The sequence below is a fragment of the Syngnathus floridae genome, chromosome 15, assembly GCF_059516105.1.
Source record: "Syngnathus floridae isolate MCC-2025c chromosome 15, RoL_Sflo_1.0, whole genome shotgun sequence".
Classification (NCBI taxonomy): Eukaryota; Metazoa; Chordata; class Actinopteri; order Syngnathiformes; family Syngnathidae; genus Syngnathus; species Syngnathus floridae.
In genome coordinates, this window is record NC_142427.1 from 10,082,732 (window position 1) to 10,110,642 (window position 27,911).

General features: G+C 48.7%; 5 protein-coding genes across 10 annotated transcripts in view; 4 read left to right on the forward strand and 1 right to left on the reverse strand.

Annotated features, from left to right (window-relative positions):
* Positions 1-7,352, forward strand: part of tmem132e (transmembrane protein 132E) — a 95,648-nt gene extending 88,296 nt beyond the window's left edge. For all 3 annotated transcript variants that reach the window (XM_088399071.1, XM_088399072.1, XM_088399070.1), the window contains 4 exons: positions 266-471; positions 2,530-2,809; positions 2,891-3,085; positions 3,802-7,352. In XM_088399071.1, coding sequence (XP_088255197.1) covers positions 266-471; positions 2,530-2,809; positions 2,891-3,085; positions 3,802-4,890 — 1,770 coding nt within the window. In that variant the 3' untranslated portion in view covers positions 4,891-7,352. The remainder of the gene's footprint in view (positions 1-265; positions 472-2,529; positions 2,810-2,890; positions 3,086-3,801) is intronic.
* Positions 7,353-9,739: 2,387 nt separating this feature from the next.
* On the forward strand, positions 9,740-14,020 carry rad51d (RAD51 paralog D). Its single transcript, XM_088397781.1, has 10 exons — positions 9,740-10,127; positions 10,204-10,265; positions 11,001-11,119; positions 12,491-12,572; positions 12,704-12,838; positions 13,122-13,220; positions 13,291-13,381; positions 13,499-13,569; positions 13,634-13,795; positions 13,904-14,020. The coding sequence occupies exons 1-10, from the start codon at positions 10,046-10,048 to the stop codon at positions 13,997-13,999; spliced, it is 999 nt and encodes a 332-aa protein (XP_088253907.1). The 5' UTR covers positions 9,740-10,045; the 3' UTR covers positions 14,000-14,020.
* A 1,170-nt stretch (positions 14,021-15,190) lies between these two features.
* On the forward strand, positions 15,191-20,046 carry lig3 (ligase III, DNA, ATP-dependent). Of its 3 annotated transcripts, none has more exons than XM_088397775.1 (20): positions 15,191-15,653; positions 15,763-15,891; positions 15,983-16,195; positions 16,266-16,417; positions 16,546-16,712; positions 16,782-16,859; positions 16,932-17,100; positions 17,181-17,336; positions 17,560-17,691; positions 17,767-17,846; positions 17,934-18,021; positions 18,087-18,164; positions 18,244-18,367; positions 18,429-18,571; positions 18,649-18,723; positions 18,877-19,023; positions 19,095-19,224; positions 19,294-19,376; positions 19,446-19,556; positions 19,660-20,044. In XM_088397775.1, exons 1-20 carry the CDS (start codon positions 15,191-15,193, stop codon positions 19,900-19,902), a joined length of 2,961 nt encoding a protein of 986 aa, XP_088253901.1. In that variant the 3' UTR covers positions 19,903-20,044. The 3 variants fall into 3 exon arrangements, with proteins under 3 accessions (XP_088253901.1, XP_088253902.1, XP_088253900.1); XM_088397776.1 differs by having other exon boundaries at positions 19,297-19,376; positions 19,660-20,043; XM_088397774.1 differs by having other exon boundaries at positions 19,297-19,556; positions 19,660-20,046.
* Positions 20,047-20,159: 113 nt separating this feature from the next.
* On the reverse strand, positions 20,160-22,103 carry LOC148386580 (dynein regulatory complex protein 1-like). Its single transcript, XM_088397777.1, has one exon. It carries the CDS (start codon positions 22,047-22,049, stop codon positions 20,229-20,231), a length of 1,821 nt encoding a protein of 606 aa, XP_088253903.1. The 5' UTR covers positions 22,050-22,103; the 3' UTR covers positions 20,160-20,228.
* A 507-nt stretch (positions 22,104-22,610) lies between these two features.
* On the forward strand, positions 22,611-27,300 carry tmem248 (transmembrane protein 248). 2 transcript variants are annotated; one of them, XM_088397783.1, is made up of 8 exons: positions 22,611-23,024; positions 23,689-23,847; positions 23,911-24,199; positions 24,302-24,452; positions 24,570-24,753; positions 24,824-24,967; positions 25,088-25,132; positions 25,214-27,300. In XM_088397783.1, the coding sequence occupies exons 1-7, from the start codon at positions 23,022-23,024 to the stop codon at positions 25,106-25,108; spliced, it is 951 nt and encodes a 316-aa protein (XP_088253909.1). In that variant the 5' UTR covers positions 22,611-23,021; the 3' UTR covers positions 25,109-25,132; positions 25,214-27,300. The 2 variants fall into 2 exon arrangements, with proteins under 2 accessions (XP_088253909.1, XP_088253908.1); XM_088397782.1 differs by having other exon boundaries at positions 22,612-23,024; positions 25,088-27,300.
* The last annotated feature ends 611 nt before the right edge of the window (positions 27,301-27,911 follow it).

The window sequence follows — 27,911 nt, forward strand, 5'->3', positions numbered from 1 at the left end:
CGTGAAAAATGATGGACGATGTCGGCGAGACCCCTCCGAGGCAACGCGACACCTGTTCTCGTCTCATTTGCATATCGCACATCTTCCTTTTGATGGAAAACTTGGTGTGAAACAGCTTGAAGCCTTTTTTTTTTTCTTCACGATAGTTGACTTTTTGGAATGCTGGCTAATTTTCGCCCCTTGTCCTATATCCCAAGACTCAACCTTGGAAGAGCAAATAAATCGGCGACGTATATCATTGACCTTTGGCCGCGCTGTGTTGCAGGTCTCCATGAATTGCGACTACGTGTTTGTCAACGGCAAGGAGACGCGAGGCTCCATGAACGCCAGGGTCATCTTCAGCTACGAGCACCTGAGCGCGCCGTTGGAGCTCACCATTTGGGTGCCCAAGCTGCCTCTGCGGGTGGAATTGTCCGACAGCAACCTCAGCTTCATCAAGGGATGGCGGGTCCCCATTCTGCCCGACCGCAGGTGAGCCGCCATCCGCGCCGCTATCGTCGAGCAAAACCAACAAAATCGCTGAAATTAAAAATAAGGATTTAAACTAAACAATCTCATTGTCAACAAAGACATATATTTCCTTACATTGTGTAGTTTAGCACCAACTACTGGTAAGGAGGGCTGTTTTCTTTTTTTGGGTATCGGCAGCCTTTGCGAGTATCCGATACCTTAAAAAAAAGCAACTAACTTTCTTGGCATCGATACTCGCCTGTTCCAAACAAAACATATCTCGCCTTGCCGTGTTAGCGATGAGTTAGCTTTGCTTGGTTACGTTAGTGTTCCTGTGACACTGGTGGTTTTGGGTCACCACGTGAACATGGGCAGCCGTCTTACAAGAACCTTTCAAAGCCTTATAGACTTCTTCTCCGCTGCACTCATTATCCAGTGAGCATTGAACCTGTTTGTCAAAAACACTCAAAAGTGAAAAGCATGAGTCTGGCACTTGTTTTGTTCCAATTAGACGGAACACGGCGCCAAGCCGTGGGCTCACCAAACGAGGCTCTCAGGTACAATTTGATCTGCTTTGTCACGTTGACGTCGGCGCCCTCCCGACGCATTTAGCCGGCGAGGCCAAGACGGAGACTTCATTAGCGAAGCGAAGATGTGTACCGAGGCTTCGTAGAATAAACAAGTTCTTTCCGCATTTTGGCGAGGGGGGATGATGAGGGCTTTGCTTAAAAACAATCGCAGCGCTGGAGGATTGGGGGTTTTCTCTCCCTGGCAACGTCATTTAGCGCTGTTGCAATTTGGGATTGTTTTTTTTTTTTCCAAACAGCAATTTAAGATAAGATAATTAGCCGCGTACCTTCTGATTGTGATCTTGTCATTTAAACAAAAACACGGCGAGGTCAAGGAAACCTCAAACAGCAACAACAAAATCAACTGTAGGGAAACGGCGGCCCACGGGAGATTAAGGGCGTCCCTTCGATGACAAACGGGCCGCCGAGGTGTGCGACTCGTGCGCGGCATTTGGTCGAGGCTATGTTTAATGGCGCGACGGCGTTCGGCTGCCGAGTTCATCGCCATCCAGCCAAAGCGGTCCCGTGCGGGGAATACAAACGGCGCCTCGAGGGCGACGCAGGGACGGCCGGCGCCGCTTCAAATGACCCTGAGTGCCTGCAAAATATATTGCATAAGCACTGTGGTCCCTCGCTCGCTCCCTCCCTCGCTCACTGGCTCCCACAGGGACAACAACAACGTGGTCTCCTGGGCCGCAGTGTCTCTTTGTTACAGTCGGCGGCCGCCTTAATCCGATGAGACGGTATTCATCTGGCCCGGGCAGCAACAAAATCAACCTTTTTCAAGTTCAAGCGGAACCGGAGAGCGGCAGACGCAGCAGCGTTTTAAGCCAATGACTGCACGTGAGGCGGCAGTCTGCCGCTCTCCGGGAAACTCGCTTACCTGGCGAGCCGTGTCCGACGGGCTCCGCATGCTAAACAAATCCCGGCGAGTCATCGTAGATGGGGAATACGAGTAAATCAAATAAAAATCAACAAGTCACTCTCATAAATGGCTACTAAAAACAGGGAATGATCATTAAGAAGGAATACAATAAAAAAGTCACTGATGACATCATCAATGTAATCACTTCAAACTTAAGAGTTCAGCGTCAGCGTTAACGTCATGCTGCTCCAAATGGGCCACTGGGTGAAACTGCGACGACTTGAAAGTGGGCAGCCGCCGCCAAATGCTGAGCTGCTCGCCATCTGTTCTTAAGGGCCCGCGCCGCGTTCACAATTTGTCATCGCAACGCTGATGAGACGCTCGGCACTCTTCCACCGTCGCATTATCCCGTCTTGATGTCTGAGGGGGGGACGAGGGGGGGGAGCTAAAGGATAAGCAGCTGCTTTTTGGACGCAAAGCGAGCTTAAGCGTGCCAGGTGCTTTCCCGGCTGAGGTCAATCTGCTCCCTGCAATCGCATGAGGAGTTGCCGGTTTCATGCCAAACTCTTGCTTTTAATTAATTCCATCAGCACGTCGCAGTCTCGCGAACCCTAAACCGACGAGGCCCTCGTGATTTTTGTCCAGGAGCACCAGGGACAGCGACGTGGACGAGGACGAGGACGATCGGCGGGTGAGCCGAGGCTGCACGCTGCAGTACCAGCGGGCGCTGGTCAAGGTCCTGACGCAGTTCCACACCACGTCCAGCGAGGGCACTGACCAGGTCATCACCATGCTGGGGCCCGACTGGCAACTGGACGTCACCGACCTGGTCCAGGACTCGCTCAAGGTGGCTGACCCCCGCGTGGCCGAGCTGGTGGACAGGACCATCCTCGTGGGCCTGGAGCTGGGATCCACCGTCTTGAAGGTCTCCTTGGATCAAATAAAGAGTGGATGAGAAATGTTTTTTTGCTGAGTTATCTCGTAACCCGTCGATCGTCTCCCCCAGGTGGACTCCCCTCTGGCGGTGGACGCGGCGCTGGGCCAGGCCAGCTTCTCCGTCACGGACGATAAAGTCTCCATCAGCCAGCTGCGCGTCCACGCCGTTTCGGGCCTAAACCTGGCGCTGCGGCCCAGCCCCGGCAACAGCCACACCCTGGTCGCTAAGGCCACCGGCCTCCAGACGCTCGGCGCCCCCAAGCAGGTTCGAATGGATTCACTCTCTTCACTATCCAGTCAATTTGCAACACACAATGAATTGAATAACAGTGAAATTTGACAAATTGAAGTCGTTGGCGGCCGTCCATCACCTCGGGCGGCGTGTGTGCGGCGGGCATTAAATTGCCATTTTTGTGCTTTCCGCTTCCCGGCCACCTTGAAATGTAATTATTGTAATGTATTGTTCCAAGTACTCTCCGAGGCCGCTCGGGGGAGCGGGCGATAAAAGTCAGTCGGGGGCTAGGGAGGGGTCCTTTCAAAGGATTCCTATTTCAACTCTTTTGATTTGTGAGGAAACTATCCCGACGTCCTCCATCATCACGCTTGAAGTGATGCAAGAGACGCCAAGGCCCCCCTCACAAGTCGGAGAGGTCGCTCATCATACCACTGACGATTGCGCAACTTTTCGACACGGTCGTGTCTTTAGCCTTTGCGGTCCCGGTTCACCTTCTCGTGCATCTCGCGTGAGCGAGGTTCGGTCACCGTGGCAACAGACGTGGGCGGCCCCATCTTGTGAGATGAAAACGTGTTCTGAGTTTGAAACGTCTCATCCCGGAGTAAAGCGGCAGGTGTAATGCTCGCAATGACACAAGGAAGCGCATTCGAGTCACGTTCGTCTCGGAGCTGCCGGGGTAACACGTACGCCGATATTATATGGATTTGAACTTTTTTTTTTTTCATTCCGTTATTTATATATTGCAGGAGGCCAGCTTGTCCGTGTGGATGCTCTTCAGCGACAACACGGCCGCCTCGCTGACCTACTTTGACCCCAAGGACTACAACTTCAACGCCTCCACGCTGGACGACAAGGTGGTGTCGGTGTCGCAGGAGCCGCAGCAACGTTGGCCCGTGGTGGTGGCGGAGGGCGAGGGCGCCGGCGAGCTGGTGCGCGTGGAGATGACCATCGGCGAGGCCTGCCAGAAAACCAAGCGCAAGAGCGTGGTCGCCTCGGCCGCCGTCTACGTCAGAGTCCGCTTCGGACCCGAGGAGGACGACTCGGACGAGGAGGCCGAGGGTGAGGCCGAGTCGCCGCCTGGCACCGGCCGCCCGCCGGCCCGTCCCGACTCGGGCGGGAGGATCTACGAGACGTCCGACGAGCAGCCGGCCAGCGTTCCCATCGACTACACCAACTTGCCCACCACGGGCGTCCGGGAGCAGCCCACGGAAACGGACGAGGAAGAGGAGGAGGAGGAAGAGGAGGACGAGGACGACTTTGTGCACTCGCCCCGCAACATGACGGACCTGGAGATCGGCATGTACGCCCTCCTCGGGGTCTTCTGCCTGGCCATCCTGGTCTTTCTCATCAACTGCATCGTCTTTGTGCTCAAGTACCGGCACAAGCGCATCCCCCCCGAGGGCCAGGTCAACATGGACCACTCGCACCACTGGGTCTTCCTGGGCAACGGCCAGCCGCTGCGGGCCCAGTGCGACCTGTCCCCCCAACGGGCCGACAGCCCCCCCAACCCTCTGGAGGGCGTCCAGACCTGCTGCCACGGGGACCACCACAGCAGCGGCAGCTCGCAAACCAGCGTGCAGAGCCAGGTGCACGGCCGCGGCGACGGCAGCTCGGGCGGCTCGGCCAAGGAGAGCGGCGAGGAGGCCAGTTCGCCCACCTCCAAGCGCAAGCGGGTCAAGTTCACCACCTTCACCACGCTGCCCAGCGAGGACCTGCCGTATAATTCCGTCCCCGTCGCCGACGAGGAAGACATCCAGTGGGTGTGTCAGGACATGGGCTTCCAAGACCCCGAGGAACTGCACGACTACATGCGCAGAATAAAAGAAATCGCCTGAGGAATCAGTCGAGTAAGGTTTGGGGGGGTGCTCCTTTTTATCACAGACTCGGGAGGAAAGAAAAGGCCTACTGTCGTTTCAGTTAGTTTGTTCCGTTTAGTTTGCACACTGCAGTAATCTTATCACACTAAACAAAGAAGAAAAAAAAGAGAGAGACGGACGCGTAAAGGAAGCCAAAGACTCGACGACCCGACAAAAGGCGGTGGCGGCGGCGGCGGCCAACAAAGAGGCCTTTGATAAACCCTGAAAACTGTCAAAGACTCTCAAAAAAAAGCTTGTTTGTTTTGGGATTCCGTTTGTTTTTTTGTTTTTTTTGCCAAAGTAGGTACTTTTTCTTGTCGCTGTCACTTATTTGCTTACATTTTTCTACGTGTCACGGCCAGTCCCCCCCCCCCTCCTCAGTTCAATGCCTTACAATCGCCAGCCGCCATCACTGGCGACTTGAAGCGTCCGCTCTGTAGCAAGCTGCTTGGCGTGGGCAGCGAAGATGAGGCGCCATCATCACTACTTTTTTCTCATCATGTGACCCGGTTTGCACGTAACCCCGCTGTCAGAAGACGCTACTTCTGTTATTTCCAATCCGGCTGCTAAATTTGTTTGGGGTCATTTGAGTTAACCTGCAACGACGTCATCGGAGAAACACGTCATCGAGTCAAAAAGACAAATCCGTGTTACGAAAACGAGCAAAACTATTTTAAATGTAGTTTGAGTTAAACGCCATCTGTGTAGCACAAAACGATTCCATCGGGGTTACACGCTATCTGATCGCTTGAGCGTCACGTCGTCTCCGTCCGTGTTACACGGAGCAAAATATGTCAACGATATAATCCCGCCCGACTCAAATAATCACACGCATGCCATGACGTCACGCCAGACCCACCAGACATCGCCGCTTACGCAGGGGAAACGCTCGCCACTTTTTTGCCAGAAGAACTTGTGACCATTTCGTTACCTGTTACAGAGCACAACATCAGGAAGTTTGCATCATCCAAGAATTTTTTTTTTATTGACTTTTATTTATCATCTTGGTGCCACATGTGTTGTTCAATGAGTAATGTGTGTGTGTGTGCGCGTGTGTAATTAATTCCGCGCGTGTGTGTGTGTAATTAATCTCATGCAGCTCGAGACAAGATGGCTGTGTGTGTAGCAGAGAGTCTGGGGAATGTGTAATCTGGGATATATATAATTATTTTTATTATTTTATTTTATTTTTTTTAAATAAAATCCACCAGTAGAAGCCAAACTGTTGCGGCTTTTAATTAGCGGCGGGATGTCCTAGTTTGAAGGCCGGCCGACGTCCTCAAAGCTCATCAAACAAGCTCCCAGTTTTGAGCCTAATGAAGTCAGCATGAGATGAAATATGCTTTTGTCACATCATTGTTTTGTTTCCCTTTTCATTCTAAAGGGCATCTAAGGGCTTGGATACATTCTTTTCCTTCTTTCTTTGTGGCAATATGTAGCCGCGGTTAAACGTCAAGGCACCGGAGTTCTTCTGAAAGGTCCAATCCAGAATTGTTCTTGTTCTTTTTTTATTTGACAGTTTTAAAAAGTGGAGAGCAAGGACTCCATTCATTTAATTTGCCCACGTATCCCTATTAATTTTGTCAACAGCTCAAATTTGCCCTGACAAAATATGCGCCAGGAGAGCCCTGACCTCCACGGAGTCGGATCCCGTGAACATGCTGATGAGATATTTCCGGTTTTGTCTCCTTCGGGCTTTTACGGGAATTTAGCCTTGTAGCTTTTTGCATCAAGTCAAATAAACAAACATAACCAGCTGCATAGCACTGAAATGCACAAATTGAATATTCTAAATCTTGGGGAAAGAAGCTTTTGAGTTCAGGAACTCAGCTCACGACCCACGTTCCAGCTTTTTTGGGTCTTTTTTTAATTTTATTTTTCTATTCAAAAGCAAGACTCAAATCTGGATTGAGGATTTCCGGGCTTCGGGTTGTCTGCATGCCTCAGCCCATCACTCAAACGTTTTTTTGTTGTTGTTTTATTTTGCTTTCCCTGAGCCCATTTGAGGAGTTTTGCTCTCTCAGGATGAATGTCGGCTTCTTTGTCTGTTCGCCGGCGAAGACTGAAAACAAGCCGTCTGCTCTACATTGACTGTCGAATCCTCGCCGGTCGGTCGCTCTGCTGTACAGATGAAGCGCAGCTTTCACCGCAGCTTGCTTTTCTTCTTCATTCATGTAAATACATTGCCATGTTCGGTTCCTCCGTGTTCCTGCCTTGTTTACTTTCTTTTTTTTTTTTTATAGCGCTGCCGGGGTGCGCCGGTTTGTATTTTTCTTACAAGCTGCTATACTTGGAAGTCGGTCCTCACCGCTACCGCCGCCACACTGACCACCGCGTTCGTGTACAGAGCACTGATCTATTTCCTGTATTCTCTTGGAAGCAAATCCTTGTATTTTTCCCTTATATGTAAAATACTCAAGAAAATGCGATATTATACTCAAGTTGTGATGGCTTTTCTTTCTTTCTCTCACTTTGCACCACTTGCCTTTGATACTCTCACAAATCGGGCCCATTTCAGGTTGAATGTTTTCGTATATTTAGAAGGGAAAAAAAAAAAAACACACTCGTGTGGCCTAATCAATTTTCAAAATAATAATGAGGCCTCCCTCCCATTCGTATTATCATTATTACTATTATGATAGACCATTCAAATAGGAGTTTGGCGTTGTCACGGCAACAGCAACAATTCTCCAAGCTGTTATTCAATCAACGTGATTCTTAAGCAGCAAATATTTCTTTTATTTTTCTAACTGCTCCTTTGAGTCTGTAATAACATCTTTCAACTCACCGAGCACCTTGTGTTTTATTTCCCATCTCAGTGGAACTAACAGGGAAGGTGATTTTTTTTTTCTTGTTTTCTACTCACTTGTTTTATTTGGGTTTGCAGTTTTGCAGCCAAGGACAAGTGAGCCATTATTCATCGCGCAGGGCCAGTCGGGCTGCACTTTAAAGGCACCTTTGTCAAGTTTTACCTGTTTGAACCCTGATCAATGGAAGCATAGCCTCCCACTCTATCCTGATGATTACACTTTCAAGGCCTTTTTATTTATCTTTGCTCCGTGCGTGTGCGTCCGTGCTGTGTTAAAAAATGACTCCTGGATAAAGAAAATGAAAGTATGACTTCCAAGCTTTTTCAAGCCCTGTGCCAGGAGACAGCGACACGACGCAGTCCAGTTATCATGCATGTTTTATGAACGCCAGAGCCCTTTTTTTTTTTTTTTTTATAGAAAGCAGCACACATTTGTCAACATGTCCTGTCCTATAAGGGCTAAGGGGGCACGGTTCAGCAATTATTCATTTGAAAGTTCGGACAAGCTTCCACTTCTCGACAAACTTCCTGAATACGTTGAGTGCCCTGTACTGAAAATAAAATCCATAAATAGGTAAAACCACAGGTGCTAACGACAAGAGTCAGCGTTCTTTGCGGAGGATGAAGAAAATACGCCCGTGTGTCATCTGTCTATATGTCCTGCTGCAGCGTTTGTGTTTAAATATCCATTGCTTCAAGGTTTCTAGTGTAGCACTTATGTTTTGCATGATTTGTTAGCATTGAGCTCATTTTTGCTCCTTTTTAAACCGATACTCGACATAAACGGAATAACAATACAAAACGGCTTGGCCCTCACCCGCACTTGAGTAAATAAACGACGCCCCCCGTGCACAATATGGCCACCATTTGCAGCAATCGGGCCGTATTTTTTCCGTGATGGGTCTCCAGTCAGTATGGCAGCGCACGCTGAGGACAGGAAGAGGTGTCCACTGGGCACGCGGGACAAGAGGTTTTACGGCCTCAGCTGGAGTCGTCACGCCAGCGCGAGCATCTGCGGAAGCCTGATAACCTCCAGCCAACATGTCCCACCGACTTCATCACAGCCGCTCGGCGAGCCTGCGGGAGGAAACGTGAAGAAAAAGGGAAGCAAATCAACTCAAAAGTGTAGGCCAACATGAGCAGCTCGATGGAGGGAAAATGTTTTTAGATTTTATTTAGATAGCGGGAGTATATTTCTTTCACAGTCAAAAGTCATGCCCGTGATCCGTTACAATAAATGTAGCTTTGCTGTCGCATGCACCACGGCTATTGTGTGTTGTTTTTTTTAACAATTGTCGACTGCCTACCGTTTAGTTTGGGCGTAATTCCAATGTAGACCACTAGATGGCAGTTAAAGAAGCATTTAAATGGTGTTGTTGTTTTTTCTCAGCCTAGTTTTTGCTGATCCTATTTCTTAAAAATAACAATGACCCATTTTCTATGTAAAATGAAATATAGCGTACATATTACATTGAAAAAAAAATATTGTTATAGATGAGGTTTCCGTTGCGGCAGGAAGTGTAGCATTTTCAGCACTTCCTGTTCCCTCCCTCCCACTTTTCTATCTTTTCTTTTTATCAGCCGTGACATTTGTTTTAAATGAGACAGCTAATTGGGTAGCAGAGATGGAATTGTTGCAATAAAGGTGTTTATTTGAACGTGGCCTCGGGCTTTTCGCGCACTTAGGCTTGATGGCTCCCGAGCAGCCTGCTGGGACTGCCGTGGTTACCATGGCAATGTGGAAACTTTTAAAAGGGGAGCTATAAAACACTGAAAAAGTTTGCTCACAACACAACTAGGGAGCTCTTTGAAAGATTAGATAGAGAAATATTTACAATGCATCTAAATAATTACAGCATTTAAAATGAATAATGCTATTTCATTCTGGTTCAATTACTTATTCCTAAAACATGCAGTACAAACTATTTTCAGCAGTAAGGTAACATAAGCGTAATTAAGATCGTTGCAAAAGATCGCGATGCATTGTGGGTAACTTTCCTCGCTAATGACTAGTGATGAAACTACACTACCCAGAATGCATCACGGCAGTATCAATTCCTCCCAACCACCACTAACTCGTTAGAAGCTTACAAGTTAGTTATCAAGAAGTTATCAATCTCGTCAAGGCAACGTTTAAACTGGTCACTTCTGTCGATGTTTCAATTTTGTAAAGTTGGTTTGATAGAGGGACGTGACGAGGCGGCGAAGTCTCCCACTCGAAGCTAAATTGGGCAGAATGCTAAAAACAAAAGTTAGGCTAGCTCGCTTGTGTCCTCCAAACGAGTTTTATTTATTCCTGATTGAGTGAATGGACAATGAGAAAGCATGGTGCTCTTGCGGGAAGGGATGTGTCCGGGACTGGATGAAGATTTATTGCGCCGTTTGCAGGATGCTCACGTTAAAACAGGTTGGAACGAGCTCTCCTAACGATAAGTGGGAATTTGAACGACAAATGTCATTTTCTGTCTTCTTGTTGTTTCCAGTGGAAGATCTGGTCTCATCCGACATGGAGGACCTCGCACAGAAAACCTCGGCGTCATATAAGGTAATTGTGTACATTTTAGAAGGGTAATGGACAGGCTAGTCGGATCAAACGGACCCAGATCTAGTTAACAAAATTGAAAAAGTATGCACATTTTATAGTGTAGGCTATCAACCAGCCCTCATTAGCCGCTTGAACCCTTGAAAATATATAAGCCCTTTCACTTTTTCATCATTTGCACGCACAAAAAGAGGCGAGATTTTGAGATTAAAAATTCTCTGTGTTGACCTCTTGGGCAGCCAAGAGGAAACTTATTTTTTATAAATAAGTACGCAGCATAGAGAGCATGCTTGTTTGGCGTGGGCCGGCAGAGGTCATGAGAGGCCAGCCTGGAATTTATCGTTTCACCTCCTGCCGTCATCAGCTTGGCGCCCCGTCGCCCACCAAACATTTGACTTCGTTCAGAACAAAAAGCTCCTGAGGTGTGTGTCTTTGCCACTGCTTTCTCCATGTTTGGATGTTTCGTGACCCCGAGTGGCCCGCCATGACATGCAGCACTGCCTCCAGATGCTAAGGGTTGAAAAATCGATCATATTCAAATTAGGGGTTATGGCCGATTCTTTGTTAATTCTGATGACCAATTAATCGAAACCACCACAGAAGAAGAAACATTTTATTCATGTTCTAAGCGCAGACACACCAGGGGAGCTCCCACCTGAGGTGTCGGGCAACCAATTAAACACCTTAACCCAGGTTCTATGGCTGGAAGGTGAAATGTCATTTTTTGTTGTCTGGCAGGCTCTGATCGCCATTCGTAGGGTGCTGCTGGCCCAGCACGCCGCCTTCCCCGTTTCCGGTGCCGACCTCTACGACGAGGTGCTCAGCTCCACCGCCATCCTCTCCACAGGAAACCCAGAGTGAGCGCTGTGTATGGGCAAAGTATTGCATCCGTTTACCTTCAGCAAATACTTGGAAGAATGGAGGGGTGACTATTTTTTGGGGTGAGCAGTTCAGCTTTTGAAAGTTAGACAAAAGTAGTACCTGACGCAAGTGATACAAAATTGGTTGGACATGGATGAACGAAAATGTCTCAAGGACCCATCCCCAAAATTGAACAGCAGAGTCACCCGTTTAGATTTAAACCTGCCACTGTTGTCAACTTTATTTTTTTTGTGGTTAGGCGTATTTCATCCTTCCCTGTTTAAACTGAAGGACACACCAAAGTCAAACCAGTCATAAGATTTATTTTGTAACTAGATTCCACCGCACATCTCTTCAATCAATCAACCCCAGCCTGAGTCGCGCTGACGTGCTTCACAAAATTGAATTAGCATGGAGCCACGTTGCGCATAGCGGAATATGCAGCTAAGCGCGGCGGAGAAAAAGCAGCCTCTAAAGACAGGCCTGGTTCCATTTGGACCCCAAAGTGGCAGTCTGATGGAGCAGCCACGTTCACGCTGGCTCCTGCTCGCCTCTTTAACACAAACAGCAGTGATGGCTAAAGAGCCTTCAAGGTGCTCAGGCAAAGCTTTGCGGAGAGGAAGTCAAAGCGTCCTGCTGATTTTATTTTTCAACGGTCAAGTCAATGTTTCTCAAGCATGACATCAAAGTCTGGGCACCCCTTTGAGAAGCTTGGATGTGTCATGGCTGCCCCCTAGTGCTGTACGGGGGCAGCAGCAAAGGGCATGAGCGTGCCGCTTGGACTCATTGATCCGTCATGCAATAACGATTTTTTAATCTTTTTTTCTCCTTCAGCATAAAAATTCAATGTCCTCATTCATGTTGGGGACATGGTGAGCTCGGTGAAATCGAAAGTCCAGTACGATCATATTCTAATCGGGTCTTCGTGCCTACAAGTTAAAGTGTCAGCGTTTTTTTTTTTTTGAAGGACAATTGATGCAGAAACGGCAAAGACTGTCATTTTTGTTTTCCTCCGGGGACGTCCGACGGATATTTGGTCACACTCGTCACAATCACGCCGTGCAACAAGCAACTCTGGGTCGCGTTTAACCTTCACGCGGAACTGAACGGGGGGATGTGTGGGGGCATCCCTTGGGGGGGCGTCAGATATGTAGATGCGACGTGAGCCAAGCGAGACATCCGTCACCGACCATCAATCAAAAACAGCGCAGGGACTTGGCGAGGAATGTCTTTTCCGCCGCTGCATCACGGCTATTTGCTCCATACCTCGTGTATTTTAAGTACGCTACTTGAGTTTTGTGTCTGCTCTTCAAGGTGCAGTTTGCAGAATTTGCTCCTGGTCATGTCATTGTCTTGTTTGTTGTCAGCCTGGACACGCTGCTGGATTCTGGCGTGTACACGGGCGAGATTACGGAGCTGGCAGGTGGGCCAGCAAGTGGCAAAACTCAGGCGAGTATTAAAAAAATTTCAAAAATCACATCAAATTACAATTTTTGTTCTCATTGAGATACTCATTGTTTTTTTTTTTTACCTTGTACAAATGTTTGTCTTTTCTTGCCGTGTCCAAACGGTGTTCTCAGGTGTGTTTGGGCGTGGCGGTACATGTTGCGCAACACCTGAGACAAAACGTGATCTTCGTGGACACCACGGGGGGACTGTCGGCGAGACGCCTGCGCCAAATGCTGCAAACCCAAACAAGCAGCCACGACGAGCAGGTCACCAAATTGATAACATGATCAACAATCGGTGCACCTCCGCTGAACCCCCCAAAAAAATGAGCAAAGTAAAAATAGGCAGCTGTGGCAGCACATTTTTTTTTATTTACCTGTTTCAAGTGACATTATGTCACATTAATGCGAGAAAAAGTTTTGAAATGTTTTATATTGCTTTAAAAAACCTGGCGTTTGCACAGGGGTGTGTAGACTTTTTATAGCCAGCGTCAGATGAGCGACACCTCATAAAACGCGCATAGAACTCAAGTGTCATTTTGTCTGGCAGATGGAAGCCCTGCAGAGGATCGCCGTGCATCGCGCGTTCGACATCTTCTCCCTGCTTGACTGTCTTCATCGTCTTGGCGACGGCGGCGGCCTTCGGCAGGTGTGTGCAAAAACCCGTTGCCAATCCCCCACCAGGCGTCAGACGTTGTCTGTCGCATTTGCCGTGGCAGGTGAGCGCCAGCGGAGGCTCCGTCAAGGCGCTGATTGTGGACTCGGTGTCGGCCGTCATCGCTCCTCTGCTGGGAAGCAGGCATCAAGAACGTGAGAGCGCCAAAAATTCCACGCAGAAATGCAACCACAATTTACTAAATCTATTAATCCACAAACATTTTTCCTCACATCATCGACGTTTCTTGATCCAAAATGTTGTCCGTGCAGGCATGTACATGATGAGCCAGGTCGCCATCGCCCTCAAGACCATGGCCAAGAATTTCAACATAGCTGCTTTGGTGAGGAGGAACACACACTTAGATGTTGTAGGATGTCATTTAGTCGTGAGTGCGACATCCACAGGTGACCAATCACGTGACGCGGAGCGAGGAGGGCAAAGTGCAGCCGGGCCTGGGCGTGTCGTGGAGTCACATCCCAAGAACCCGAGTTCTGCTGGAGCGTCTTTCGGAAGCCGGCAGCCGGCCCTCTCTACGCTCCGCCACTCTCATTAAGTCTTCCAGGCAGGTAAGAAAATGACGCCCCCTGCTGGATGGATGGATGGATGGACAGCTGCACGCTTACATTGAAACAAGCAAAAAGAAATGGTGATCATCATGTCTTCACCTTGCTCAGCCGTGTTTGATCCAAGCCAAGTTGGACCTGCAGTGTTGGAGTTGCTCCGAACGCAACATTTCAGGAGAGAAAAATCTGGACGCTGCAAATTCTTAACCATCTCATAAAGGACACTGGGTAAATTCACCAATATGTATTTTTTTTTTCCTGCAGATATGAATTTAGTGTTGTAATAAAATGTGTAAAAATCCAAACCAGTCCTTTTTCCATGAAGGTTGAAGGACAAAAACCCGTTTGTTGACAAATGTGGGCCATTAAGCAGCCCCCTAAAGTGATCACAACATCAAGCTAATGTTGCCTAGTACGCGTAACCGGAAAAAGTATTTGTATATGCATAATAAAGTACAAATTGCGGATAAGTCAGACACGCGTTTCAGTCTCTCTGACCGTTCGATAAATTAAATGTCCCACATCTATAACATGGACAAATATCACTTGTAAAATGATACTATTTGACCCCGCATTGGGCGATGACCTTTACGCTGTTACCGGAAGTGACCAAAGTAAAACCATAAGCATGTTTACTTGACTGCGCAGGCGACTACAACAATGCCACGGAGCCTCCATTTAAATCTCACTCATACACTTTGCCAAGAATCGACAAGGTACAGTCGCTTCCACCATTTGTTAGATCCTAAATGTTATTCACAATGCAATTTTGTTGTTGTTGTTAAAGAAACACCCAGCTGTCTGTATGAACGGGGGTGTGTAAAGAGTCGCGTCCGGCGTGGCTAAAAAGCTAACCGACTAGCTAACCTAGAAGCTAAACTCATGTTGCTAATATTTAAACATCCCACCCAGTTGAAATTAATTTCATTCTTTTTCTGGTTTAGCCACTAATCTACCATTATCACTGCAAAACGAGAGCAGGAAAAATAAACATAACAATGGTGGTTAAGTGTCAATCTGAGTTGGCGTTTATTAGGCAATTTCGTTCTTGAGCCAAAAAAAAGCAAAGTTCGTCATTTGTTACAAGGTAAAACAAATCCCGATCAAATCCATATTTGCAAAAAGATTAAAGAGAAAATCCAAATCGAACTTCTTTATTCACAAAGGTTGAGCTGCAAATCTTGAAAAAAACAATTTCCAATCAAAGTCCAAAATAACCTCGATTAAAGATAAAATTGAATGAATGATGAAGGAAGGAGAAACACTTAATAGGTAAAGGTGTAACTCGGGCTACAATTAACAATTTATGATTAAAAAAGTTGTTTGAAAATTGATCAGTTGTTGATGAATTGTTGGCCTTCTTGTGTTCTTCTGTTTTTCCTCAGGTTCTAAGTGTTGATGCACAGGTGTGTCATATTGCTAGCCAAGAAGACCGTCTGCCTTCGCCCCCTCGCTCCCCTCCTCTTCCCAACCTGCACATTCTTTTCGGGCCTCTTAGCCCCGCCTCCCGAATCTCGCCGCCGCCTTCTCGAGCATCACGGAGGCCTCCTGCTGTCCTTGCACGTGGCCGACGCCATGGCGGAGCAGCGTTTCCTGGTGGAGTACGCCAAGCGCGGCACAGCCGGCTGCAAGAAATGCAAGGACAAGATCGCCAAGGGAGTGACTCGCATCGGCAAGGTGGTGCCCAACCCCTTCAGCGAATCAGCCGGCGAGATGAAGGAGTGGTACCACGTCAAGTGCATCTTTGAGAAGCTGGAGCGCGCCCGCGCCACCACTAAGAAGATCGAGGACATCACCGAGCTGGAGGGCTGGGAGGAGCTGCAGGACGAGGACAAAGACCTCATCAATCGTCACGTCTCGGGTATGCTTCATAACTGTCAGGAGTCGCTGCTGCTTCTTCAACTTCAATCAATACGCTTCTCTTGCCTCCATGAAGCACTCACTGATGCGTGTGTGCTATGTGTTTGCAGAACTGATGTCCAAAGTCAAGTCGAGTCCCCAGAAGAAGACTCCGGCCAAGTCGGCCAAACTGACGTCACCCTCTGCCGCCGCCACCGCAGCGCCGCTCAATGCTCCAAGAAAATTCTCGGGCTTCACCGGTACGCAACATTAAGCTAGTGCACTTTGCTGAAATCCGACTGCGGGATGTTGTAATTAGCATTTAGCATTCTCCCGGTTTGTCCTACACAGCGGCAAAGGCGGGCAGCTCCTCGCCCTTGTCGTCGCCGTCGCCCGCTAAGCCCAACCAAGGCAGCGCTCTGGCCACGCAGCTGTGCGACCCGCAGCACAAGGACTGCCTGTTCCGCGAGTTCCGCAAGCTGTGCGCCACGGTGGCCGAAATCAACAGCTACAACAGCAAGACGCAGATCATCGAGAAGTTCCTGCGCAAGGGCACCGGCGGAGGTCCACCCTGGCGTGAAAAGTGGCGCAATGCCCCTTGGCGGCCATGTCAATTTGTGTCGTCTCCATGCAGATAAATTCCATGGAGACTTGTACCTGACGGTGAAGCTGCTGCTTCCCGGCGTGGTGAAGAGCGTCTACAACCTCAACGACAAGCAGATCGTCAAACTCTTCAGCCGCATCTTCCGCTGCAACCAGGATGACATGGTGCGAGATCTGGAGAAGGTCTGTCCACCCGTCCAAATGTAGACCTCGCATCTTGGTTATCAGCATTCGCTCCCCGTTATGTGGAAAAACCTCCTCGGTTGTCTTCACACTGCCTGGTGAGACTTGCTCGTGCGTTTCCACAACAGGGTGACGTGTCGGAGACGGTACGCATGTTCTTCGATGAGAGCAAAGCCTTCCCGCCGTCGCCCAAGAGCCTCCTCACCATCCAGGAGGTGGACGCCTCGCTCACCCGCCTGGCGCAGCTCACCAAGGAGGACGAGCAGCAGGCCGAGCTGGAGGACATCGGCAAAAAGTGAATCACCGCGTCGCTGGCTAGCGCCAACGCCGCACGTCGCTACCGTCTCTCTTTCCCCGTTCTCAGGTGTACCAGCAACGACCTGAAATGCATCATCCGCCTCATCAAGCACGACCTGAAGATGAACGCCGGGGCCAAGCACGTGTAAGCGCCCGATGGCTTCACGCCCGGCGAGAATGGCCGGCTTTCCCCTCACGAATGTCTTTCTCCGGGCAGACTGGACGCGGTGGACCCCAACGCCTACGACGCCTTCAAGGCCTCCCGCAACCTGGGCGACGTGATCGAGCGCGTGCTGAAGAACCAGCAGGATGCGTCGGATGGCTCGGGGCCCAGGAAGCTGCTGACCGTGGAGGCCTCGCTCATGACCCCCGTTCAGCCCATGCTGGTGAGTTGTGCTCCTCAGTTATGTTTTCTAAATGCCCCTAGTCCTTTTGTCAAACTTTTTCTTTTCCACCTCCCCCCCAGGCGGAGGCGTGCAAATCCATCGAGTACGCCATGAAGAAGTGCCCCAACGGCATGTACTCTGAGATCAAGTACGACGGCGAGCGCGTGCAGGTGCACAAAAGTGGCGACAGCTTCAGCTACTTCAGCCGCAGCCTCAAACCCGTGCTGCCGCACAAAGTCAGTCACGCACACACTCGCACACTAATCAGTCTGAGTACGATTAGCAGCCCCTAGTGATGCTCACAGTGGGACATTTCCCACAAGGCCTTATCAACATTTGCTCTCTCAGCATGTGCCAGTGAACACTCCAGGCTTGACAGTCTGGCCACTAGAGGGTGCTGCTGGGCATACATCCTAAGGTTTAATCTGAATCATTTTTGTTTTTTGCCGTCGTCACCAGGTGGTCCACTTCAAGGATTACATCCCGCAGGCGTTCCCCGGTGGCCACAGTATAATTCTGGACGCCGAGGTGCTGCTCATCGACACCAACACCAGCAAGCCCCTCCCCTTTGGGACGCTGGGCGTGCACAAGGTCAGAGGCTCCACCCATATGGCGAACGACAAATAGAAGTTCATGTCGCCAACGTGTTTTCTTTTTGTCCTTCAGAAAGCTGCCTTTCAAGATGCCAACGTGTGCCTCTTTGTTTTTGACTGCATCTACTTCAATGGCAAAAGTCTCATGGAAAGGTAAAAACTTTTTTTTTTTTAAACGTGTCTTGCTCACTCACGGTTGGATTATAATAACACATGAAATGTTTTCACTTTTGTCCGCAGGCCGCTGTGCGAGCGCAGGAAGTTCCTGCACGACAACATGGTGGAGGTGCCCAACCGAATCCTCTTCTCTGAAATGAAGCACGTCACGGTAAGAGCGCACCTTCCATCTTGGACTTCACCCGCACGCTAAACATGTGTCACTACGTGCGATAGCGTGGGAGAGACCTGGCCGACATGATCACGCGAGTCATCAGAGAAGGTTTGGAAGGCCTGGTGCTCAAAGACGTCAAGGTCAGACTCGTATTTGCCGGCGTGTTAGCGAGACTGAGCACGTGATGTGATGATGAACGTGTTATACGGTGTCCCCCAGGGTTCGTACGAGCCGGGCAAGCGCCATTGGCTGAAGGTGAAGAAGGACTACCTGAACGAGGGCGCCATGGCCGACACGGCTGACCTGGTGGTGCTTGGCGCTTTCTACGGGAAAGGCTCCAACGGTGCGTTCGGAATTGCCATCAAATGATACCATCCCAACAAATGTGTTTGTCGCCGTGTTAGGAGGCATCATGTCCAGCTTCTTAATGGGTTGCTACGACCCGGACTCCAAGAAGTGGTGCACGGTCACCAAGTGCTCTGGCGGCTACGATGACGCCATGTTGGCCCGGCTCCAAAAAGAGCTGGATGTCGTCAAAATCAGCAAGGTCGGTGTGGACGAGCTCGGCGGGAATTCTTGCGTGACCGTACCTCATTCGTCTCTTCTGTGCACGCGTTTCCGTAGGACCCCAGCAAAATCCCCGGCTGGCTGAAAATCGTCAAGAACTATTACCCGGATTTCCTCATCCGTAGTCCCGAGGTGAGTTGTGTTAAATAACAAACGAGCTAGAAACAAAAAAAAGTAAATTCATCCAAAAAAACAGAAGGCATCCAAATCACCACAAAAGCAAAACTAGTCTTTGGTTTGCAAAAAGTGGAAGGATACAAATCAAAGTGTGTTGTGGCGCCCCAGGAAGCGCCCGTGTGGGAGATCACGGGCGCCGAGTTCTCCAAGTCGGAGATGCACACGGCCGACGGCATCTCCATCCGCTTCCCCCGCATGACGCGCGTCCGCGATGACAAAGATTGGAAGAGCGCCACCAACCTGCCACAGCTCAAAGTACGTCGCAACCACTTCGACTTCTAGGTGGTGCTGACGTTTGACACGGGTCCTTCCGTCTGTTCCGCCAGGAGCTGTATCGCGTCTCCAAAGAGAACTCTGACTTTCAAGTGACATCTTCAAGCCAAGACAAGGGCGAGTCGGGAGGAGATAGCGGCAGCAATTCACCTGCGCCGGAAAGCGGCCCGTCCAAGAAGACAAGTGAGTCGAGGGGGGGGGGGGGTGACTTGTGACTTCATCCAGTTTTGAGACCAAAAATGTCTTTGTAAGCAGATAACAGCACACCAGCCAAACGCAAGGCGGTGAAATCTGAGCCGGGCTCCCCCGCCGTCAAGACACCCGCCCCCAAAAAGGTACGCCTGCCTGTCGCGCTTCGCAGAAACAAAACTCCCCAGGTTGACTTCAACTTTTTGGATTTGCAGCCGAGGAAGAGCGAAACTGTGCAGAGCAACGGGCACGCCAAAGCAGCAAAGGCGACGTCCACGCCGCCGCCTCCTCCTCCCCCGCAGATGCTGGACTCCAACAATGACAAGGTATAATATAATATAATATATATTTTTAAAGTGGAATCTGGCCTGAGTGATGTGCATGGGGAAAAAACAAAAGTGTCACCTCATCATTTATTTATTTTTGTAGACACTTCTAGACATCTTCAGTGGCGTCAAGCTCTTCCTGCCGTCCAGCGTGGACGACTTTGCCAAGCTGCGACGCTACTTCGTGGCGTACGACGGCGACCTGGTGGACGACTACGACGCCCCCTCCGCCACCCACACGCTGGCCGACGATCAGCACGGCGACGGCGGCAGTCGCGCCCAGCGGGTGACGGCCGGCTGGATCTGGGAGTGCATCCGCAAGAGGCGCGTGGTTGCCCCCTGCTAGCTCCAAAAAAAAAAAAAAAAATTAGTTCTGTCCTTACTTCAAGCTGTCACACAACGGAGACTGCGAGGCGCGTACACTCATTTGTAACAAAAATCATGATGAGCAAGTGTGAAGCAATGGTGTGCTTTTTAAAATAAAATGTCAATATGATGAAATAAGAAAAAAAAATTCAATGAGTTTGAAGTACTTTCAATTTTATGAGAAAAAGGCTCACAGTAGTCAGAAGATCATCAGGGTTTTGAAATGACACATGGAAATTGATTTGTTCTTGCACTTTTTTATTATCTTGTTGGTTGTCGTGGGGCTCCAGCAGCGGGTCTTGGATCTTAAGTGTCCTCTTCCAGGAAGTCCTTGAGCAGAAAAGCACTTCCGTCAGTCTCGTATGCCAGCTGCCTGCGCAGCTCTCTATTTTCCTCCTCCAGTGTGACATTCTTGTGGAATATTTCTGAGTTCTCCTCCAGGACGGCCAGGTACTTGGTCAAGGCGATCTCGGCGGCGGCCCAGATTCTGAGCTTCTCCTCCGGGATGATGTTGGCCATACTGTCCCAGAAGGCTTTATCTGCATCACCGTCCCAGTCCAGATAATGGCGCAGTGCGGAATTCTTCATGCAGTGCACACGGTAGCTGACGAAGCTCAAGAACGCGGGCAGGACGTTGTTAGGATGGATGAGATGTACGGGGGCGTCGCCATCTGGGTCACCGCTGTTCGGGTCACCGTCATCCGGGTCGCCGTCCTTTTGTTCACCCTGCACTCGGTGCTGCTCTTCGTACTTGAGCAGGAAGGCCGCCAGCCTGTTGAGGTCGTCGTCGTAGAAGTCGAAGGCGTTGAGCAGGCCCAGGAGCTTCTCAGCCGTGCGGCGCTCGTTGCGCAGGAAGCCGAGATGCTCGCTGTTCTCCATCAGGAAGCCCAGCTCGTCGGACAGGATCTCCAGCAGCGCCGTCATGGTCTTGGCGTCCACCTCGGCCACGCTCTCGGCGTACACCTGCGCCACCATCTCGAAGCGGTCCTGCGGCTGGATGGGGTAGCGGCGCTCGATGACGGCGGTAGGCCGCTCCCACGTCAGGCCCAGGTGGGCACAGAGGTGCGAGTCGGTCGCCAGCGCGCTCTCGGCCAGCAGCTTCACCTCGGCCACCAGCATGTTGGACATCTTCACAAAGGTCTGTGCGTCAAACAGGGCAAAGTGCTTGATCTTCTTCTGGATGCGCTTGTGCTGCGCCATGCTGTGACGAATGTCATCCAGCAGATGCTGCTCGCGCCGTTGGAAGCTCTCCTCCTCCATCTGGATCATCTTCATGATGTCGCTCAGCTGCACCTTGAGCGTGTTGACGCGTTTACGCAGCAGGTAGATGACCTCGGGCTTCTCGTCGCAGCTCAGCTTGCGGGCATCCAGCACGTTGCGCTTGCCCTTAATCTCCTCCTGCTCACGCTCCAGCTCCATCAGCTTCATGTCGATGGAGCGCTTGGACGTGTTGCACTGCTCCTGCGCTAGCTCCAGCAACGGCATGGCGTTCTCGTACTCCTCCATGGCCAGCTTCCTCTGGCTCAGCCATTCCTCGCGCCGAGCCCCCAGCTCCGTCTGGAAGCCCTCCCACTCGCGCAGGCTTTGCGTCAAGAAGATGTCATGCGGGCTCTGAATGTGCGCCAGCTCCTTGTTGGCCATGGTCATGCGCCTCACCTTGTCCATGCGCTCAATCATCAAGTCCAGGGCCTCCTTCTGCTTGCGGAGGTCGATGGAGTGGCGCTCGTCGCCGTCCACCCAGTTCTTCTGCAGCTCGCCGATGAGCTCCATCTTATGGTCCAACATCTCCGAGCACAGCGTGCGCTGAGTGTTCAGGGAGTCCAGGAGGTCCGGCAGCGTGGTCTTGGTGGTGGACTGAGCCCAGCCATCCCTGATCTCCCGCAACTTTTTCGTGCTGAACTCCGTGGAGCCATCCAGGCGCTCCATACGCAGCCGCAGGGCCTCCTCAAACTTGGTCTGCCGCAGTGACTGCTTGGCGTCGGCCGCCGTCTGCAGGTCGTTGAAGAAAGCGAGCAGCTCGCAATGCAGGCGGATGACTCGCTGGGCCGTCATGGGTTCCCCGGCCGCCGCCGCTTGGGGGTCCTCATGGCTCTCCGGCCTGGTCGCACCACTTTCCTGGCTCTGCATCTGAAACGATGGCCGACTTCCGGTCTGGTGGGACAACAACTAAAGTCAGAAGTGCATCATTCCTCAGTGATTAGATGATGTGCAATTGCATCACAGTCTGAGGTTGGGTGATGTCATCACATCATTTTTATAAACGACAGCCTGAGTAGGATTTGTATATACTTTTTATGAACTAAAGACTTGTTTTTTTCTAATGTGGGCAAAGGACTGAGTTTTATTTATTTGCATTTGGAGTTCAAAGGTCGGATTTTCATTGAATATTGTGAACAATAAAAATTGTGAAGGAAAATTTTTGCCTTTAGCTTAACCAGAGTCGGACAAGTAAATGTTAAATTAGCCTTTAGTTGTTTATCGTTGATATATTTTGAGGGACTCTCCTTTCTACTTTCCTCCACCATTTTGGACAAGGTTAACGCATTCGAACGTCTTTGATTTACGACGTACACTGAACGCACCGGCGTAGCAAAGCACAAAACAGACGTCACAAAGTAACTCTGATAGACATTTTCCAAAACTTAACGAACCACTTTGTCGTCAATTTAGAAGGAGACTTTTTTTTTTGTTATTTTTTTTTTTTGTTTACCAACTGACAGTTCCAACATTGTGTGGCCTGACTCGTGACGTCAGAGCGCTCAATTTGCGAGACGCGCACTGCGGATGGGCGGAGCACTCGGCACTCTCAGCTATGCCTTCGCGGACGTAAACTACGGATGAACACACACTCGACAACAAGAATGGGACGTGGTGCTGTTGGATTTGTCGCCATTCACCTACACCGGTTGTTTTTCAGCGTTCTAACCCGGGGCGAGTAGCTTTTCCCCGGTGAGGCCAACGACTAGCTCGGCGGCGCCGGCAGCGGGCGGGAGTGCTGACTAGCATCGAAGCTAGGCTAGGCTAGGCTAGGCTAAACAGTTGCTTTTCGGTTGCGAGTGATTAAGCGGAGCTCCCCGTCAGCAGCTCCCGCCGGAGAAAATGGTAAGTGTGGATTAATATAACCCACGACTGTTTTATAATTGAAATGGGAGTTTTTAGGGCGGTTTACGCCGGGCAGGACAGAGTCTAGCGTTAGTGAGTAATGTGCTTTTCAACTCCAACAAACACAACAGACATTGCACGAAACAGTGTATTTGCTTATTTAAAAACAATTCCGCCTGTTAACTTGTCTAAGGTAGAGAGCACTGTATTGAGAAAACGAGAAGGGGTTGTGCAAAACTGAAGTGTGGTTTCGTTTCTCTCGAATTCACGCTTGAAAAAAATAGTGTTTTCCTATGTCGTCTCTAAAAAAATTGCTATTAACCTATTTAAAGTATTGAAACTAGTTGGAAATACACGTATTAAGTATTGAAAACTACTTGAAAATACACGTATTGAGTCTTGAACTCTTAAAACTACGACTCTTTCCTGGCCGTGGGAACTATGCAGCATTTTCATGCTTTAAGCTTGAAACACGTGGATTTGTTTTAGAAACGGTTAAGGTTAGTCACGTCTGTGTGCAGAAGGCTGCAGTCAGCCATGAAGTCAGGGTAGTTATCATGTTTTACACTGATTAGTTAACGCAAGACCTTTAAAACGGTTTGATTAGAAGACCAACGTGAACAATGCGTTGTTTGTTAACGTAACCATTGTGTTTGTTGCGCAGGTGTACCTGTTGAACCCTCTGGAGAACCTCAGAAGCTCCATCAACAACCGCCCGCCACTGGTCATCTTTATGATCAGTGTCAGCGCCGTGGCCATTGCATTCCTCACCATCGGCTACTTCTTCAAGATCAAGGAGATCAAGTCTCCAGAGTTGACCGAGGTAGGTCCCTTTCTGTGTGTCATGAAGCCTATTTTTTTCTGAGTCTCTATTGTTATTCCTCAGGACTGGAACACGTTCCTACTGCGCTACAATGAGGTAGACTTCTGCGTGTCGGAGAATGAGACCATCAAGCACGGTCTCAACGAGTCCACCACGCCCGAGAGCCTGGCGGCGACCAGCGGGCAGGCGCGGCCCAGCACGCCGTCATCGCTGCTCTCCGAGGACTCGGGCTACATCAACATCTCAGTGCCCATCACGCTCACCCTCAACCCACAGCGGCCCTTCGGCGGCTACTCGCGTAACATCACCCACCTGTACGCTACCGTCCTCGGACAGCAGGTTGGCCTAACTGGTGAGGGAGAGTCCTTTTTTGTTTCCCCCCCTCTCTCATGACACCCATTTTGACTTTCTGGAGTAGTGGCCTATATAAATTGACTATTTGCTGGCTTTTCAGGCCGTGAATCGCACGAAGAGATCAATATCACGTTCACGCTGCCCGTGTCCTGGAACGCAGATGATTGCCTTCTGCACGGTCACTGCGAGCAGGTGGTGTTCAGCACCTGCATGACCATCACGGCGGTCAGCAACATCTTTCCAGTCACAGTGTGAGTTGCCCCATCAGAAAAAAAAAACACACATACAGGTGAAAAGTGAGTGGAGTCATGTTTCCAGGCTAGTATTAGCATTAGCTGTATTTTCTGTTATCCAATGAAATTTGACAGGACTCCGCCACACTGCACGCCAGAGACATACACCAATGCCACGTCTTGGTACAAGGTGTTCACCACCGTGCGGGACTCGGACACCAAGTACACCCAGGAGTACAACCCCTTCTGGTGCTACAAGGGTGCCGTGGGCAAGGTGTACCACGCCCTCAACCCCAAGCTCACCGTCATCGTGCCCGACGTGAGTCGCCGGGAGATTAAGACGCTTGACCGTGCTCGCCGATGTTAAGCAAGGAATTTTTTTTTACCAGGATGACCGCTCCCTCATCAACCTGCACCTGATGCACACCAGCTACTTTCTGTTCGTCATGGTCATCACCATGTTCTGCTACGCCGTCATCAAGGGCAGACCAGTAAAACTACGGCAAAGCAACCCCAATTTCTTTCCCGAGAAGGTAGGCTTCAAAAGCAATTTTGATGTCCACACTTTTCAACTCGTTTTATCTATTATTGCTCTTTTTTGTTTTTTGAGAAAGAAAACTTTGTGGACTCAAACTTGTGTTCTCGTCTTTCAGGTGGCGCTGTCAGAAGGCTAAACGTGTACCACGGGATCCGTAAAGGTAACATAACAAAACCTTTAAAAAAAAAAAAAATGTAAAAAGGAATAAAAAACACGCAGAGACGACTCACCGTGTTGCCAGGCGGACTCTCGAGAATGATTTTGAAACTCTCCTCGCAATGATGTTGGGATGGTCCAACCAAAGATACAAGTGCCTCTCATCTGTGGTGTAAATATGACCTTGAGGAACCTCTTTCCTTCTCTCTCTTTTTTTTTTGGAGTGGATTACTTTTGATTTGCCTCTCGGGTCCTCGGATGCCATATCAGGACATTTAAGTCAAGTGAGAACGTGCCATGTTTGTCGGAATCACGTACTTAAGAAAGCTACAAAGGCAAAAAAAAAAAGAGCCGCCCAAATAGGATGCAAATGAGCTGATTTGTATTGTGTTAGTCAGCATGCTAACGCTACATAGTTGTTGCTAGCGTTTGAACAAAAAATGGTCCAAAATAATTCGGCGGTGTTTGTTCGTAATTACTGAGGGAGACGGTTTGCACTTTTTGTCCTGACAGTATATTTCACAGCAGCATTAATGCTACAAAAACATTAACCATCAAAGCCACAGCTAAATTGTTAGCATCCCTCTGGAGTAGGTTAGCATGTAAACAATTCCGATTTTTCGTTAGCCTTTTGTTGGTACACAGAATGGAAAGACGGGCAAAAGCATAACCCCGCTTAAGGTAGAATTGTTAACAGCGGTAGCACAAACCAGGAAGTAACACGTTAACTAACAAACTTTGATCTGAATGTGAATTTGCGGAGGCGTGAACCAGTAAGTAACAACGCTAACTAACACAACTTTGTGAATTGAACACGTGTTTGTGACAACATTAGTTTGTGAACCAGGAATAGCCTGCTAACAAACGATACGACCAGAACACAAAATCTTAATGTCGTATGTGCACACTAATGAAACGGCACAATGTAAAAACACATTTGTAACATGCCGATTAACACTAGCAAGAATACAATACAACATTTTAAGTTGCATTATATCACTAGAATAAAAACCTTTGCCCGGGCAATTAGCAGGCTAACCAACAAAGATGGAAAGCACATTTGTGACATTTCACGTCGGCTGTAAACCAGGCAATTTCTTTTTTTAAATGGATTAATTCACTAAGCAACATGTTCAAGTCCTACCGTTTGTTAGCTCGCGTGCAAAAACTGCTTGCATAAGCGAAGCGGTTAGCATCATGTTATTTCTACCCGCCTGTTAGTTAGCATGCTACCTCCCTGTCTGCGGTTAAGTCAGTAATGCGTGAACCGGCATTTGAGTCGTGCAAAACTTGTTCCACATAGCCTGAGCTGGCCGTTTAAAACAAATTGAGTTTTCAGGAAATCACTTTTTTTTTTTTTTTTTGCAGCGTAAACATTATCGCTCTGTATTCATGCATGTTTACAACTGTAGAATTTTGTTTCTTTTGAAAAGATCAGCAAATGTCCGTGTTAACAATTGTACGCCACTTAGAACTTGTGAGTGAGCAGTGTAAAAAATTGCAATTATATTCAAGTAGCACTGGTAAAATGGAGACTTTTGCTCGTTCTTAATTGCTATCAGTCACTATCCTATTTCCTGGTCAGCGTCAACAAATGTGCGGGTGGTACCGTTGGACTAATTGAGAGTGAAAAAGTGAAATTATATCAAAGGACTGCTTCCTTTTTTATTTTGGCCTTATTATTTGTTTCCTTTTGTTTTTTTGAAAATCTCGTAAAAAACAATTGACCAGTGTTCATGTGCAAGATACTTAGCATGCTAGCGTTTTAGCGGAATGTGAAGACGTCGCCGTTTGTCATTCACGCATTTTTTTTTTTGTCTTTGCGTTGATTTTGGCGCAAAAAGATGAACTTGCCTTACCTTCGACGGGTGATGTTTGCGTCGTTGTTTTCTTGTGAAATCCATGTATAAATAATCATATATATCAACCTTAAATTATTAATTTGAATTACTTTTGTTTGGATACGTAGCGCACCTTGTAGATCCCTTGCACATTTTGACTTGATTTTGATTTTATTTTTAGTCATTCCTGCACCCAAAAAAATCTTTGTATAATTGTATTTATGATTAAAATAATTTATTTTTGTCTTTTACGGCAGTGAGCGAAAGGAACAGATGTTTGCCGCAGTTCTCTCAAATAAACATTTGACAATCATTTATCATAAACACTGAATTTATCCTTGGGCGGTTTTATTTAACAGAAAAAAAACTAACCCGTTCTGCAGTTGTTTTCTTGTTTATGCACCTGAAGAATGAATTCCAGTTTTATTATTTTCCCCAGTCATTTAAAAAAAAAAAATTAAATCCCTTGAATTAAATTGTCTTGTTTAGACCTCGTAATTGTCGACCAAAAAGCATTTTTGTCATGCATCGGCAACCATTATTCAAACAATTTCATGAAGCTGTGACCCTAAATCAATGACTCTCGTGACAGTTTTAATCAACAGTTCACTCTAAATCAATCACTCTCACAACAATCATCAGGTGACTTTCAATGTTGCATCTTTTTAACCACCATGTAAATCAATCCCAAAGGTGACAGTTTATCACCAGGCGACTAGATTATCCACAGTTGATCGAAATTTCATCAATAACCCTGAATCAATCAATCTTGCAGCAATCTTATCAATAGGTGACACTAAAGCAATCACTCGAGATCGACGCAGCTCAGGGGGTGTTTTGCGGTTTCCCCACCAGGGGGCAGTGTTGATCTTTTAAAGACTAGCTACATTGCCCCCCCCCTTCTTTTTTTATCTCCCCCAATTTTGGGAAGAGTTGAAGAAG

Coding starts and splice junctions, on each gene's coding strand:
- rad51d (XM_088397781.1), top strand. CDS start 10,046: ATGGTGCTCTTGCGGGAAGGGATGTGTCCGGGACTGGATGAAGATTTA. Junction 11,120..12,490: donor CTCTCCACAGGAAACCCAGA/GTGAGCGCTGTG, acceptor GTTTGTTGTCAG/CCTGGACACGCTGCTGGATT. Junction 12,839..13,121: donor CAAGCAGCCACGACGAGCAG/GTCACCAAATTG, acceptor TTTGTCTGGCAG/ATGGAAGCCCTGCAGAGGAT.
- lig3 (XM_088397774.1), top strand. CDS start 15,191: ATGCACAGGTGTGTCATATTGCTAGCCAAGAAGACCGTCTGCCTTCGC. Junction 17,692..17,766: donor GGACGCTGGGCGTGCACAAG/GTCAGAGGCTCC, acceptor TTTGTCCTTCAG/AAAGCTGCCTTTCAAGATGC. Junction 18,022..18,086: donor CTGAAATGAAGCACGTCACG/GTAAGAGCGCAC, acceptor TACGTGCGATAG/CGTGGGAGAGACCTGGCCGA.
- LOC148386580 (XM_088397777.1), bottom strand. CDS start 22,049: ATGCAGAGCCAGGAAAGTGGTGCGACCAGGCCGGAGAGCCATGAGGAC.
- tmem248 (XM_088397783.1), top strand. Junction 24,200..24,301: donor ACAGCAGGTTGGCCTAACTG/GTGAGGGAGAGT, acceptor CTGGCTTTTCAG/GCCGTGAATCGCACGAAGAG. Junction 24,453..24,569: donor AACATCTTTCCAGTCACAGT/GTGAGTTGCCCC, acceptor GAAATTTGACAG/GACTCCGCCACACTGCACGC.